The sequence below is a fragment of the Cololabis saira genome, chromosome 15 (genome assembly GCF_033807715.1).
Source record: "Cololabis saira isolate AMF1-May2022 chromosome 15, fColSai1.1, whole genome shotgun sequence".
In the NCBI taxonomy this organism is placed as follows: Eukaryota; Metazoa; Chordata; class Actinopteri; order Beloniformes; family Belonidae; genus Cololabis; species Cololabis saira.
Genome location: NC_084601.1, coordinates 1,969,987 through 1,987,155, shown reverse-complemented (window position 1 = coordinate 1,987,155; position 17,169 = coordinate 1,969,987). Strand labels below are relative to the sequence as shown.

Genomic DNA, 17,169 nt, shown 5'->3' with positions numbered 1-17,169 from the left:
AAAGTGCGTCATGCATCCTCAACAGCAGGTGTAGGACGTTCCCTTAAGGAAAGGCACCAACCAGACACTGTAAAAATAACACTGGCTAACAATGTTTAGTTATGCATGAATGGACAATAACTTTCCTGGAGAAATTTTACAGATCTATTAAGTTTCAATCCTAAATTAAAAAAAAAAAAAATGTGCAGCCATGGATAAACTACAGGGAAGGCATTGAGAAGGCCGTGTCTTATAAACAAACATAACTTGAGATGCACGGCATGAAGCATCACCCCCTTTCACTGCCTTTTTATAACCGTCTCCTCCCAGTTCACTCCCTCGCTCCCCGGCTCCCCTTTCCTCCAGTCATGACTGCTGCTCAACCTCTCTGAAGGAGAGATGAATTATACATCCTGTGCCAAGTGGATGAGAAGAATAGTATAAGCGGACTAATGGGATAGATGGCTGACGAGAGGGAGGAACGCAGCGGGGGGACGGAGGGCGGCTGCAACGCTGCACGTCATATCAGGGAAAAGGGTGGGCAGAGAGCAGGCTGGGAGATAGAGAAATGTTTTCTGTTCTTCTTTTTTGGAAATAGCAACAGTTTCCAGAAATAGCACCATTACATTCTTCCCCCATCCTCCGTGACATGCGCCATGAAAACATTGAGAGGGAAGAGACGGATGAGGGAGGATGTCGGCCTCAGTTCTGCAACTACTTTATTTTCCTATTGATGACGATTCGACAAATATGAGAAAAATGACTGAAGCACAAAACATGTTTTAGTCAAAAAGATTTCTGAAACTCTATAGTTATAAATATTAATGTATTAATCTTATAACTTAACCTTACATAACTGCTTTAATTAATGTACTTTAATTAAAATCCAATTAAAAATGAAAGTTTCCTGCAAACTGTGTAAGGTGCACAATACACTTAATCAATTTGAATTTCTATTTATAGATAATACAATAACAAACACACATGCATAATAGGATTTTTTTTAAATTTAGCATCTACGCTACTTTGCAAAGTATTCAAATACTTAAAAGTTAAAGGAATATGGGTATATGGCAGACAATTTGTGCAGAACAGTATGAAAGAGGCTGTAGATTACTATAAAGTACAAACTTCCTTTGTAAACAAAGGGATATTACTTAAAGACAACACCAAAAAATCCAACACCTTTCATCACTTTGCAAATGATGCTGCTAGTTTGTTTTTGCATGGCCAGGACCTGAGGACTCCTACAGAGTCGAAGGAATCATGAAAGAGGCAAAAACCAGACAAGCATGACAACAACCGTAAACACATCGGAATTGGATGGAATTGGGTCAAAGTCCAAACCTCCTTCTGACCGGGAACCAGCGGTGAGACTTCAAACTGCTGCAGACGAGGAGAACGCACTCATCTTTGCAATAATAAGTGGGCAAAAATCCCATTTCATATGGGCCAAAATTATAGATATATAGTAGGGATGGGCGGTATGGACTAAAAAATGTATCACGATAATTTCTGGCATTTATCCCGATAACGATAAAAATGACGATAAAAAAAAAATACCAATTCAACTCCACCTTTTTAACTATAAATCTATCCACACATTCAGTCTTTGGAGCCCCCAAATCACTGCTCTAAAAGAATACTAAATGCTACTAAACTACACCAATTAAATTGAATTCATTAAATGAGTTACACCTGTACTGCAAAACTGGAATGACTCAGACCCGCCATGTTTGTTACACAAACACGTATCAACGGGATTGATTCTTTGATTCTTTCTTTCTTTCTTTCCACGAGATGACAAATTCTTACCGTGGGGAATTTATTGGACGGTATATCGTGAACAGTAAAATATCGCCCATCCCTAATATATAGACTTGCAAATGTCTTTTTTTTCATATTTCTTTTTGGTTTTGCAGTTGCAAATGATTATCTTCCATTACCCAGTGGTGGTCAGTTCTGTAAAGTTCAGAACTCTACTCTTCATTGCGGTTACAGAGCATGAGCAGGTCTGAAGTAAAAGCAGCAGTGGGTCCGTAATCAGAAGTGACGTTTGCTCTGTGTGGCTGCTCGAGCTCATACGGATCTCTTTCTTGTTGGCTGCCTCCCAGAGTGGAGTAGTAGGAATTGTTTGTGAATAAAATAAACGGCTTTGACCCAGAAACAAAGCCAAGCAAAAGAGGCCACGGCAACTCAGACGACTGTGGAAGATGTACGAAGCTGCGCTGCAGTTATTCTTCTGTCTGTTCACGGGGCTTTTAGCATAAGTTAAGCCAATCCCTATCTGCTAAATGACAGCAGAGGACGGGACGGATCAGGGGGTAATCGTTCCAAACTAACAGGGCCCGCGGGAGCTATGGAAGAGGAAGATCTGCCGCTAAACCTGACAGGATCTTTGCAGAGGATTTTTCAGTCATCTGCACAGCTGTTGCTCTTTTTTGTGTGTTGGCGGTGGCTTGGAGCTGAAGCAGAAATCAGTCTCTGCCACACGGCCAAAGAAATACTTGAACTCTGAAAATAGGCATTTAGTTTGGAGGAGGAATGTGTAGAATGGTCCATCATTTTCACAGAGCTGATCGGTTTCCACCTGCTGTCATCCTCCTCCAGCTGACAAATCAGCTGTGTCCATATATATATATATATATATATATATATATATATATATACACACACACACACACACACACACACACACACACACACACACACACACACACACACACATATATATACACATACATACTAGGGCTGGGCGATATGGACCAAAAGTCATATCTCGATATTTTCTAGCTGAATGGCGATACTCGATATATATCGATATTTTTCCTGTGACATAATTGGGGTTTCCCCCAAAGCATTATAGCATAGCATCTCTGTTAGCATCTCTGTTAGCTTCATTTTTTTCTGAGGCAAACCCTTAAAAAAACAGTCAGTTTTAATACAAAGCCTCGTGCCAAATGTCACACAGGTTCCTTTATTAACAGAGGTCTGCACAATACCAAAATGTATGAAACAAATGAAATAAAAATAAACTGCCTGCATATATAGAATAAAAATGCTTCTTGAATAAAATAAAACAAATATCCCTTTCCTGCATAACAATTAAATTAAAATACACTGTGGAATTAATACAATGTAGACGGTAACAGGCAGACTTTTCCACTGAGGTTGACAGTTGTGCAAATAACAAAACATTTGTGCAAATCTCAAATAAAACATTCAAGTAAATTTTTCACAAAATAAGCTATATCAAAATCATGAAAACATTTTTTTTTAATAATCGATATAAACGATATTGTCTCGTACCATATCGCGTATGAAAATATATCGATATATATTAAAATCTGGATATATTGCCCAGCCCTAATACATACATATATATACGGACACACACACACACACATACATAAATCAGAGTGTCTGCTCAGCTGTCTTCCCCGGGGACTTTAGAAAGGGCATCTCCATCAGTAGAGGACAGACGACACAAATTCTGGATACATGCTTAGTCGAGTACTAATTAGAATATGATTGAAGAACAGAAAGAGACAGGGGAGAGGAACGTCTGGCAGTAAAGGATGATTTAGACAAGAGCCTGCAGGAAGACTTTGCTGGATGTTGAGCTAAAATATCAGAGACAGAAAAGATTTGCAGGTATAAAAAGCTCCTCAGAAGCCTTCCACAGGATTCCTGACAGCATCTAAGAAGTGTAACCAGTTAAAATGTGTTTTCTTATTTTCCCAGGTAACAAAAGGGGGAAGAAGAAGAAGTTTTTTTTTTTTTTGCAAACCTGTCACTGTAACCTAAAACGTATCTGGAGCACTAGTAAGTGTAGCATCCCTGCTTGCAGAGTGAGAGCACATCGTTATGTAAGCCAAGTAGGTTCCACTTAAAGATGTGCAAGGTTTAAACGTATCTGCTTCAAACGCTGAAAAAGTAGGACATTTGTCTTTTACCCTGCTCATCCGTGAGTCACTCACGGAACACCGAATTTGGAGCTCACGTACAACATTAAAATGCATGATCCTGCTCTGCAATCTGGGGCTCAGGTGATCCCGGTCTGACACTTCCAGAACAGGCCGTAGGTTTGGGTCAACCCAGATGGATTTAAAGGCAGGAGTGAGTTTTTTGGCACTGTGGTATGATGATTCACATGTGGTGCCAGTTTTATCCACCTGGAAGTGCACACAGGCCATGAGGCAGGAAAACAGTACTTAATGGAAATTCTGTTTCCTTTCCAATGCTAATCACACACTATATATATATATATATATATATATATATATATATATATGTATATATATATATATATATCCAGTACTCGAGTTGTAAAAAAAAAATCAGGGGGATTTGATCATATGGGGACAGATAATTTGTGCTGATTACAAATAATATAATATATTACAAATAATAGAACTGACCAAAAGACCTGCAGAAATGCTGCAGGAATGACATAGCAGCAGTTAAATGCAGCCTTCTGTAAGCTTTAAATATCCACTGGGCTTACATCAAATACATCAAAACACAACAATAAAAAACACTTTTCTGAACTTATCAATATGACTCTGTCCTTCACAGGATAAGTAAAATGGATCACTGCAAAAACTCAAAATCTTAACAAGAATATTTGTCCTATTTGTAGTTAATGTCTCATTTTATTAAAAAAAAATCTCATTACACTTAAAACAAGACTCATCACTGGAAAAAACAACAATTTTCACCTTTTTCAAGTAGATTTTTACTTGAAATAAGTAGAAAAATCTGCCAGTGGAACAAGATCGTTTTGCTTGCAATAAGAAGATAAATCTTGTCCCACTGGCAGATTTTTGTACTTATTTCAAGTGAAAATGTACTTGAAACAGGTGAAAATTGTCAAATAAGTTATTTTTCTGGTGTTATTTTTCTGGTGATGACATAAATGTTGAAATAGCAGTAAAACCACATTCATTGATGAAATGACATAAGGGATGGAAAGGAGGGATGGCAGTTTTACAGGGGGGATGATTTGGACCGTTTTTATTTCAGGGGGGATGCCATCCCTGAATTCGAGTACTGATATATATATATATATATATATATATATATATATATATATATATATATATATATATATATATATATATATATATATATATATATATATATATACACCTAAACTGTGGACTTAATGGAGCATCCTGCTCGTTCTGTACAAACAATAAAGCATTTTTCATGTACACAACCGACTGATGAGATTTCAAGACTGATAGCAAAATAGCTATCAAAGTGAATCCAAGTACAGAGATAGCCAGCTAGACTCCCCGTGGGGCTCTTAATTCAGTCTGACATTCTATCAAAAGTTAACTGAGCTCAAACTTCACACACTGCCCTCCACAACCCCGGGGCTCAATCAGCCGTGACTGGCCGGTGCTGAGGAAATCATGGCGCAGATGTGCTCAACTTTGAACATTTCTGAAGAGCAGAGAGCAGGGATAGGAAGAGGGAGAGGCATATGAGATGAGATGAAAAGAAAAAGTTGGATGAAAGTGAGTAAAAAAGACAGAGCTGGCAAGAAAAAGAGAGTGAAATGACCCACTTTAAATCACAAATGCATGGAAGCCAAATATAACCATTGTTCACTTGTATCCTTGGCAATAAAGCTGTTAGTGTGTTCTGCTTCAAAAGGCACACAGCGGAAGGGTGACAAAAATAGATTGTCTTAATTTAGAGCTGAGTAAGATCTATTAATATTTGATAAGAAACACTAAATTCCTTCATTTAGCCAGCGCAGCAGGAACTACTGCCGACTAAGAGGAACGACTATGATTTCACTGTCATTTATCTTTTAAACCCTTATACTTTTACTTACTACAAAGTCTGCTGAAGAAAAAACCCAAACTAGCAAGAGCATATTTATTATATATATCAAAGTAGACAATAAAAACATTAGAATATAACTTATAATTTTCAACAAAGAGGTGGTTTTGGGATAGCCTTCTACCACCAACTACCTCAGTTTTTTGCCAGCTATGATTTTACAATACAATTTCAAAGTCATAAAATTATAATTTCCACAATTAATTATAATCATAACAGGCATTATCTTTTATTTGAGCTTTCAGCATGTTATTGCTTTACTTTATCGAGTATAACTGTATCTTGTAGCATAGTTACGATTTTCTATAAATATGAAAAATACAGACTTCCTATAATACATTCCTAAATCATGTAATATTTATTGACTCGCATTCCTGTTTCGTGTTCTCAGCACTAAAACGATATTGTTATTGTTAAGAGAAACATTAAGTATTCTGACTTCTTCAGTTGCCTGATTAAATTAACCACATGTTAATTAGCTGCACCCCCCCAAAACATTTAGACTGTAGGAATTCTCATTAATCATTCTTCTGTTTTTGGTAGCCGCCTTAAAATCATTTCCGGCTGCCAACCAGCAGCTTCAAGAGCACGTGTGATGCGGCATCGGGTAAATGCAGAACAAAACAAAGTATTTAAGGCTGGATTTTTCAATACAGAATTTTTTTTGTGAGATTACTATGGAATTTTACACTTGCTCTTTTTTATTTCTTTTTTTTTTTTACAAACTTCACCTAAAATACTGCACATAAATGCATGCATTTCTTGCTGAATCCATAATTCTAATTCAATCCCGCCTCCGCATACATACAGGCATATAGATAGAGATAAATATACAGCTAGCTAGAAATAGATGGACAAAATGCTATAAATAGATGGATATGCAAGTCTTTTCAAAAGAATCTGTTCTGCAGCACTGCCAAAAGTGCCACATAATGACCATCTTCATTTCATAATGACTCCCTCCATCTGTGCTCATTGTATAATCAGTGACACACAAACTATTTCAGGTCTGCAGCTTCAATCAGTCAGCAGAATGGAATGCAGTGGGTTTCATGGTCATCGGGGAATGGAGCCGACACACTGCCAAGTTTCTGCGCTTGACACAACAGGGCGCTAAATATTCACACAACTAAGCACAAAAGTCAATTGAGAGTGCAAGCAGATGTGCACAAAGTACTGACGTGCTTGATAAGGGGACAATAAGCAATAGAGGACTCCAGCAAAATGTGTCTCCTCCCACAAGTTTAATTTCCCTGATGCTTTTACACTTACTTGATGGAGGTTGATAAAGCTTAAGCAGCAAGTAAGTTCAGTGGATGGATTTTTTTCTCAGACAGAAACACTGACCCGTGGTGTTAGGGATGTATCGGGGGCTCAACTGTTAATCCTGAGTCATTGACACAAATTAAGGTCAAAGCATCCGCCAGGTCTGTGGTAGAAGACTCCACATCCAATATAATCAATATACATTCAATACACTCCCTTGCACCTGTGTTTGTCCATCAGTATTTGGAGGCTCAATAGTTGTAAGGGAATAAGTAAATTGCTTGCTCTTGCTTATTTGATGCAGAGTCTGAATGATCTTTTCTGGCTCTGCAATTCAAGTCATTTGCTTGCAGTCCCGACAGATTTTCCCAGAGACCACGTCTTGTGTTTTCTCTTCGAGAACTAAAACAGACGGTGAGCAGAGCGACAATCCTGAGCTGTAATTCTCTGCCAGTCACCGGGCAAGGTGAAGGCTGAATGAAGTCGACTCAAAGCTAGTGGTAGCTATTAAATCCTTATTCCCACTGATTTATATGTATCCAACACCCCCGTCCCCATCAGTGTAGTTGAGAAAGACAAGCTTTGTGGGAGAAATGGCATCAAAAAGAAAGCTAGAGGTCAAGCAGAGGTAGAATAGAGCTGTGTATGTGGTGTTGTTCCACTACGCAGCATAGTGGACAAATACTGTCTAGAGTCAATAAAAAACTCTTAAAATAAACAGAGAAGGGAGTTTGCAAACACCTAAACAGACCTTGACAGAAAAAAACAAAAACATTTTGGCCTTAATGGCCAGAAGGAGGTTTGAGTGTAGATTATCATGAAAAGAAATGTTGCATTAACCATTCATCCACACACACACACACACACACACACACACACACACACACACACACACACACACACACACACACACACACACACACACACACACACACACACACACACACACACACACACACACACACACACACACACACACACACACACACACACACACAACGGGCATTTCTGCACATTTGTTAATGAAAAAAAAAAGCATCATTTGTGAACAGCAACAATGCCAGAGGACGGGTCTGTTCTAGTTTTGTTTTTCTGCTTTTAGCTCTTACTGTAGATTCAAGGCAGCAGCACTTTAGTGTTGCACATGAAAGATGGCTGTAGGTCCACCCGACGGCGTCTGGTTACACAACACTGCTTGCTTATGACATTTCCGTCATCTTCTGTCATCTAAATCCCATTTGGTTGAGTTATGTGGGAAAGGTTTGCTGCAGCAGCTCCTGATCAACTTGAGCGAGGTGTAATCCTATTTCACTGGCTCAAATAAACATGTTTATTCTGCTAATTCTATTGCAGAGCTAGATCCCAGGGAAAGATTTGAGCTGAGTTTTTCTGAATGGGTGCACAAGCTGCCAGAGTGGAACAGGAGATGTCAAGGAGGCTTGATGCACAGAGGCAAGTAAGACAAAGGGAAACAACTACACCCACAGGGATCAACACTGCTGTGACTGGACACGGCCTCTCTCCCCTGTGTGTTTGGACATGTCCATACAAACATGCTCCTGCTATGAGCTACCCTTTTAAATGGTAAAAAAATAGATGACAATAAAAATGCTTAGTTATTAAAAGCATGGGGTATACAGGACTGTCTCAGAAAATTAGAATATTGTGATAAAGTTCTTTATTTTCTGTAATGCAATAAAAAAAAATAAAAAAATGTCATACATTCTGGATTCATTACAAATCAACTGAAATATTGCAAGCCTTTTATTATTTTAATATTGCTGATTATGGTTTACAGTTTAAGATTAAGATTCCCAGAATATTCTAATTTTTTGAGATAGGATATTTGAGTTTTCTTAAACTGTAAGCCATGATCAGCAATATTAAAATAATAAAAGGCTTGAAATATTTCAGTTTATTTGTAATGAATCCAGAATGTATGACATTTTTGCATTACAGAAAATAAAGGACTTTATCACAATATTCTAATTTTCTGAGACAGTCCTGTAAGTGTAGCCTGCACTGCTGTTTCACAGTGACACTAAATGACAGGAAAAATCATAATTACTTGACATTGTGATGACGTAATATCCCAAGAACTTGGGAAAGCAACATTTCCTCTCTTATTTTTGCTAACTGAACAGGTTTAAAGGCAGTTAGACAATATATATATATATTTTTATATTCTATTCTTTCTAGCAAGTTGATATTTGCATCCTCAACCTTAAAACTTCTGCTGAAACGGGCGAAACTAAGGCGCGTTATTATTAATTATTTCAGCCAGGCTTTTCCAAAACATGCTGTTCCTCAAACGTCCATTAGGGCAGTGGTTCCCAACCTTTTTTCCTTGTTCCCCCTACTTGTGTCTAAGACCAGCCGGGCCCGCTGACCCGTACGTACTGGCACCAATAGAGTAAAGTGATTTGTTACAAATCTTTAATTGAAAAAAATTAACATTAATTATGTTTTTTTGATACATTTCTTTTTGGTTTACCCAGTACAGATGCAACTTTTTTTTTCTCACCTTCATTTTGTGTCACCAATGTATAAAATACGAACAAAAACATAAAATAATTTCTGAAAAATGTGTCTTTTTATATGAGAGCAAAGTTTGTCAACATTTTTACCCCAGGTTGGACCCCAGGTTAGGAGACACTGCATTAGGGGTTGTCTCCAAAAATGTATCATTTTACACTGTTTACACTATTTTTATTTTTTTTTATCCCCTGATTTTTTTCCCCATGATATCACCCAGTGCTCCTACCCAAGTATCAGTCCTGGGCATTTCTCCTCCTCTGCCAACCCCAGGAGGGCCCTGCACTGAGCTCAGGCATTCCTCCTTGCTTGAGGAGTGAGCAGGCTGGACGTAGCGTGAGGAAGGATCACGTTATTCCAGCCAGATCCTCCCCACCCCGGCTGGCCAGAGGGGGCAGTGTAGAGCCCAGGGGCCTCATTTACCAACCGTTCGTAGAAAAAGTTCTAAATTCTATCGTAGGAATAAAATTTAGAATGCGTGTAAGTACAAAAAAATCTGAATTTATCAAAAGTGCACGGTTACCGTCATTTGCATTCAGAAACGCCTCCAATTCACCATATACGGAGCAACAAGGAGGTTTTTTTTCTTTTCAAACTTTATTGAACAAAATTCTGTGGGGATTACAACAAAAGGCAAATGAAACGAAACAATCAATTATATTCAACATTTGGGGGTGCAAGATAAGCCATGGTACTTGTATTTTCTTTTCAGGTCGTCCTGCCACAGCTGTCTTTTATAGCTTGTCACACCAATTATTCAAAATGTCTAAATTACTAATGGAGAATTTTTATTAATTGGAGGAAACGGGGAACATGTGTGAATTTGGGATCGCTGAACACTGTGACTTTTACTGGGTTCTATTTGTAGTTTCACTGTTCTACCACTAGGTTTTGTGCGTACGCATGGTCGGAGTTGTGCTTACATTTACACGCGTTCCTGCGCACAGGTACATGTTGATAAATTCCATACTTTGCATGGGAATGTTCATACGCACACTTTTCGCACATATGTGCGTACGAACGGTTGATAAATGAGGCCCCAGGACTGCTGCATGTTTCTGTGAGGGTAGCTCACATTAGCTACCCAAGGGAACACGGGGAGAACATGCAAACTCCACACAGAAAGGCCGTTTCCCCAACCCCACCCAGGGTGTTGGTGCTGAAGTCATGGGGGAACTAACACGCACCCAGCACCGCAGCGTCCCCGGCGGGAATTTCTAGCTGCACTACCAGCTGCACTACACCGTGCCCCCCACTGACCACATTTTAAAGTAGGAAAAGATGAATGTATGGTCAAGAGGGGGCTATCATGACATTACCCAAGATGTCGTTTGCTCTGTCAGTCCAGGGGCCAGAGCCCAAAATTTACCTGTCAGCACCACTCAAGGTGACCAAACTTACTTATAATTTTTGAAAAGATCCATGTCTGTAGATGATATTCTGGTATGATAACCTTCCTTAGTGGCAGCTGGATCAGAGTTATCAGCTCATGAAGTTAAAACCCCCTTCAGAAAATTACATTTTAGATGCTGCTGCATATCCTGGTTTAGACTCATGTACAGGAAATCTGTCACTATATTGTCTTTGGTATCATTTTAAAGGGGACCTTTTAAACATTAATTCAAGCTAAGATGTGATACTTTTCCTGAATTCTTATGGTCCTGTGAGTATTCCAGTTTTTGTGTCTCTGTTGTTCCTAGATGACACAGGGATAAAAGATAGTATATCTTTTAGGCGGAAATTGTGTAAAAATGTGTGTTTATAGCCTAAAGAGCTGCAGTGACCTCTATGTTGGTGAGAAAGATTCACATCTTAGCTTGAATGAATGCTTAAAAGGTCTCCTTTAAAATGATACCAAAGACAATATAGTGAAACATTAACTGATATCCTGTACATGAGTCTAAACCAGGATATGCAGCAGCATCTAAAATGTAATTTTCTGAACTTCATGAGCTGATAACTCTGATCCAGCTGCCACTCAGGAAGGTTATCATACCAGAATATCATCTACAGACAGATATTTTCTGTAAGTTTTGTCACCTTGAGTGGTGCTGATATCTGGTCTGGAACATGGACTATGTCTATTGTTTGAGTCTTGAGTCTCTCGGTTGGGTCTGCCTTGTTATCCACTGGGTAGCTCAGTGAGCGAGTTTCAACGTAGCTGAAATGTGACATCGAGTTAAAGCGATATATGATGACCAGGAAGGTTTTGGTCGATGGCAGGGTCAGGACTTGGTAAATATACACTTTTTTCTTCCTACAGGAGGTCAAGTTTCCTCACAATTAATCATTTGTAAAGTCGATGTTTTGTTACTTCATTTCTAAATCCTGATTGGCCCTTTCCATAAAGAATCATACAGTCCCACCAGAAAAGAGAAATACACAGTATTTATATTAGTATCTTTCATATTCTAATTTTTGCTGAGCACAGAGTCCTCCAAAGTGAAGCAGAAACCGGGGCCTGCACTTCCCAGAGTACTACTAGCTAGTGGTGCTGCTTCCTCAAAGAGTTTATTGTCCTCTCATGTGTTATAAATGATTTAATACATGACCTATATTCTCCATCTTTGGGGGTTGTTGGTGGAGTACTGTAATAGAAAACGGTGACACTGCAGAGTTGTTGAAACATTTTATCCTAAATTAGTAGTGATGCTTCACAGCTGTCTCTAATCTACTGAGACAACAGAACAAAAAAATTGTTAAAAAAAAAACTAACAAAAAAAAAAAAAAATCACATCTAAAGAGACAAATGAGATTCACAGTTTTAAACAACTGTATATAGAAAAATAGAAATGGACCTTACTGGTCACTATGAGCATCATGTGCTGTTTTTATTCTAAAGACTTGCTTCATTAGTCTTTACTGTGTCTCCACCTTACTGGTACGTCTAAACTGATGGGATATCCTCAGTTTGTCTTATTTTTCCCTATAACACATCACGACTCAAACCTCCATTTGGTTCAGAAGAAGATTAGTCGGTTGACTGAACTGATTACAGCTGCAATAAAAGCTCTCCAACAAGTGTTCATTTGATAAAAAACTACTCACTATGCTGGGGGGCTTCATGACTAACAAACCCAGCCCCGGGTCGTCCTCTCCTGCTTAAAAAAGGGGGAAACCTCCGGTAATGTCAACCGATACTCTCAGCAGAGCAGACCACACGTCCTTACATCACACAGAAAGATGATGGGATTGCAGACAAGCTGCAGAAGAGCTAAGCAGGATTAAATTGCATAATAAAATGTATTACAACATACCAAATGAAGCATATGAGGCAAAAGTAGAAGTCATTTTCAGAGCACATTTCTGCTTGTGTTTACTACGTGGCTGATAATGGGTCGGGATCCTGTTGCAATTATAGCTTTTAATTGGAAATGTTTAGTCCAAATTTCTGAAATGTCTGAAATACTAGGCTGTTTTATTTCACTGGGCAAAGAACAGTCAAAGAGGAATCCACCTTTAAACAAGACAAAAGCTACAATACAGGCAGAAGATGAGCTGGTGAAATACTATATCTAGAAATACTATATCTTATTAAGTCTTCAATCTCTCATTTTTAGCTATAAAAGTAAATAAAAAAAATAAGAAAAAGATCACATATTAAGGTTTAAAAAAATGTAAATAAATACACTAAAGTGTATCGAGGTTACAACACCAAATGTCAAATATACTGTTGCATAGAGGGGCCCTCAGTGGGAATGGCTGCACGTTCATGTCGAAATTCTTTTTAAGGGTTTAGTCACAGGTCCAACACCACATCTAAATGTTACCTACGCTGTCAGATCCAGGGAAGTCTATCCCAAGTACATTCACAGGTGATTCCAGTCACTGGAGATGTGCATGTCCACCAGGTCTCAAGGCAACAGCTGTTCTGATGACATTTTTACCTTTCCAACACTGACTCTAATGTCTGGCCTTTGAGTGTCAGCTGATAACAAACATGGATCTGATACCGGACAGATGTCACGTCAGAGTCCGAATGCCCATCATACGGCTGATTACCTGCAGTTCTTTCAGTTTACATGAAATACGTCCAGTCACAGTATAATGTGGTTTGGGTAAAGCATCTTCAGAGATGTAATTCCAACCCAGCCAACTATGACTAAATATGGAATTAACCATTCGAATCCGACATTTTTAATGACTGACAGGGGCTGGTCATTCAGGATATCAAACTCCACAATTTTACCTGTTGTAGCTATATTTTTCTGACTTTTATTTTGTTTGTTTAACTTAATAAACTTCTCATACTCTTTCCGCTGATGGCTTGTTAATAAAGGCACTTGCTTTACATTTAGTAACATTCCACCTAACATGCCACCTTCAAAATCACACCACTGCATCATAAGCAATCCAGTGTAAAATAAAGCCACATTGCCAACATAATTCCAATAGTATCCGACCCACTTCACCGTCTGCCGACTCAAAACAGGAGCTTGCAAGGCTTTGTTGCTTAACCTTCGGAGCTGGCTTATGGAGCAATTAAGAAAAATTGGGATTCGGTTTGTGCAGATCACGTGGTCCTAGCTTGTGTAAAGGTGTAAATACTCACAGATCCCGGTCGATAAGTATTTCAGATGCTGGATATCGGAATTAGAATTAACCCGAGACACAGTATTGCAAAGCATCTTCCATAAGAAACCATTTCAAGGCAGTATACAGGACTGTCTCAGAAAATTAGAATATTGTGATAAAGTTATTTATTTTCTGTAGTGCAATTAAAAAAAAAAAAATGTCATACATTCTGGATTCATTACAAATCAACTGAAATATTGCAAGCCTTTTATTATTTTAATATTGTTGATCATGGCTTACAGTTTAAGATTAAGATTCCCAGAATATTTGAATTTTTTGAGATAGGATATTTGAGTTTTCTTAAACTGTAAGCCATGATCAGCAATATTAAAATAATAAAAGGCTTGCAATATTTCAGTTGATTTGTAACGAGTCCAGAATGTATGACATTTTTGTTTTTGTAATTGGATTACAGAAAATCACAATATTCTAATTTTCTGAGACAGTCCTGTATATCCGCTACAGTCTTGTTTTGTATAGTTGCTGGCTAGTGGGGGAAAAAAACTGTCTGGAAGTGCAGCTTTTATTTCTTTGAGGCATTTGCTCAAATTCTGGTAGAAGTTTAAGTTATTGCTGCTTCAGTGAGTAAAGATATGACTCATCTATGACAAGTCAGAAAAACATGAGTAAATGCACCAAGTTGTGTGTGTCCTCAAGCTGCTCACACTAAAGTCAAATATAACATCATTGATATATTTTCATCCCTGTGTTTGCAAAACTGCACCAATTACAAAAGAACCCCAGGTTCACCTTTCATGTTCTACGAGCTCTTCAGCTGTATTTTACTGTTATCTCTGTGAGAGGTGACATGAATGTGTTCGTGAAATCATTACACCGGAGTGACAAAGTGGCATCATAAATTTGAAATTTTATAGTTGTGCAGAGATTGGTTCAGAGAAGCGAAGCATTTAAACTACTGACCCAGGCAGAGAGAATTGCATGAGAAAGGGATGAAGTAGTAGATGAAACTAGAAAACAGATTTATATTCAGCTCTGGGACAAATTGTGCATCTGCAGGCTGCCTCGGCTCCCACCTTCCTCTTTACGGCTTGAAAGATGAATCTCAAGAGATGCATGAATGAAAGCGTAGAGGGGAATATGGTGGAAGGGTGGTGGCGTTGTACCTGCTCTCTCTGCTCATTGTAAATCATCTGAGGCGTATTGAAACAGGCATCAGTATTTTCTCAGCTGTGGGTTAGCTGTCAGATCACTTCAGAGCCGGAAGGCCACACAAGATTTTTCATCACTATTAACCCATTTGATGGCGACAAAGACTGCAACTGTGTTTGACATTCAGGTGATCCTGAAGTGAAGCATTATTTTCACCTACAGGACTGTCTCAGAAAATTAGAATATTGTGATAAAGTCCTTTATTTTCTGTAATGCAATTAAAAAAAACAAAAATGTCATATATTCTGGATTCATTACAAATAAACTGAAATATTGCAAGCCTTTTATTATTTTAATATTGCTGATTATGGCTTACATTTTAAGATTAAGATTCCCAGAATATTCTAATTTTTTGTGATAGGATATTTGAGTTTTCTTAAACTGTAAGCCATGATCAGCAATATTAAAATAATAAAAGGCTTGCAATATTTCAGTTGATTTGTAATGAATCCAGAATGTATGACATCTTTGCATTACATTAAAAAAAAGGACTTTATCACAATATTCTAATTTTCTGAGACAGTCCTGTACATCACTCTGCGATAAACTGGTTGAGATCAAAATCTCTATCGCAATTGCTGTAGTCAGACCAATAAAAGATACAATTTTGCAAGACAAGTTTGATGCTACAGATTGTGGGTTCTTAACATGGGGGAACAGTCATGCTGCAAAACAACAAGACTACATGCAGCTTAAACGCATACTGGCAAACCCAACATCTACAACGACAATCTGCACTACACGTGGACACAGCTGTCAGAGAGGAACAACCTGATCTTCAGTAGGTCATGTATGCAGAAGCATCACAGTGTCATACCAGACGTGTCTGCATGGGTCAAATACACAAAAAACACACAAGAGGGACTGAAAGGGCCTTTTCAGGGAGGAAAGCTGGTCCCACCGCTTGCATGCGCGGTTCCTGTTAACAACATACCTCTCATTGGATTCTGGATCCACAAGATGCCTCCGATAAGGTGAGGAGATTGGCCGAGCATCCCGACTCACTGTGTCACTGTCACTTTTTCTCAGCTCAAATGTGAGTGTTTAGTGAGAATGACGGGTGACTTCCCCCGTCCACATGTCAACACCTGCTGCCAGAGGAGGATCAGCCCGACTGGTCTGCAGGAGCGGGCGGAGCGCACACAATGCGCTTTGTTGCATCACAACACAGACATCCGTCAATGTATCCTAGAATACAATAAGCGATCGATTTGGCGCGTCTTTGGTATCCTCAGACTTAACAGAGTCACGTACACAAGGGGTGATTATGCAAAAAAGAAAAAAGGGCATCGAAGACCTGTTAACGATTAGTCTTCAGAGCATGTGGATACAGACCGAGGCTGCGCGGTCGCATAAGGTTTTATTATCTGTGATCATGCACCAGAACCGAGTGTTATCATTTCACTTATACTTAAATAATAAGATATGATGACAGGACTGTGTGCGTAATGCGGCTGCAACATCACCCAATCACAGATGATCCGGCTGAGTCTGGGTTTCTGCCCCGCAAACCTTCTACCGTCAACTATAACAACTGTCTGTAATCTTTGAATTGAAGCAAAAGAAGAGAAAAAAACTGACACGCCACACTGAACAGCGCAGGGTGAAGAGTCTTACCTTCGACAGCCATTGCGTTACTCCACAGATGTGCTCATCACTTGCCTCGGCACGGAGAAATGTAAAACTCAGAGCGCTCTCATTGTTTGGCGTGTGATGATCACGGAGCTGCGGGCGAGCCGGAGCGCACAGCTGCTGCCGCCTAGAGTACCGCCGCGCCCCCGAGCATCA

The 17,169-nt window shown here is 38.9% G+C and overlaps 1 protein-coding gene across 2 annotated transcripts in view; it reads right to left on the bottom strand.

Moving 5' to 3' along the window:
* The window catches only part of samd12 (sterile alpha motif domain containing 12), a 255,222-nt gene extending 238,115 nt beyond the window's left edge, over positions 1–17,107 (bottom strand). Inside the window, exons 1-2 of one of the 2 annotated variants that reach the window (XM_061741739.1) lie at positions 16,999–17,101; positions 16,316–16,569 (exon numbers count right to left, since the gene is read on the bottom strand). In XM_061741739.1, the coding sequence (XP_061597723.1) occupies positions 16,316–16,376 (61 nt within the window). In that variant the 5' untranslated portion in view covers positions 16,377–16,569; positions 16,999–17,101. Of the gene's footprint in view, positions 1–16,315; positions 16,570–16,998 lie in introns of both variants that reach the window. The other variant, XM_061741740.1, reaches the window with a different exon arrangement.
* Between the last annotated feature and the right edge of the window lie 62 nt (positions 17,108–17,169).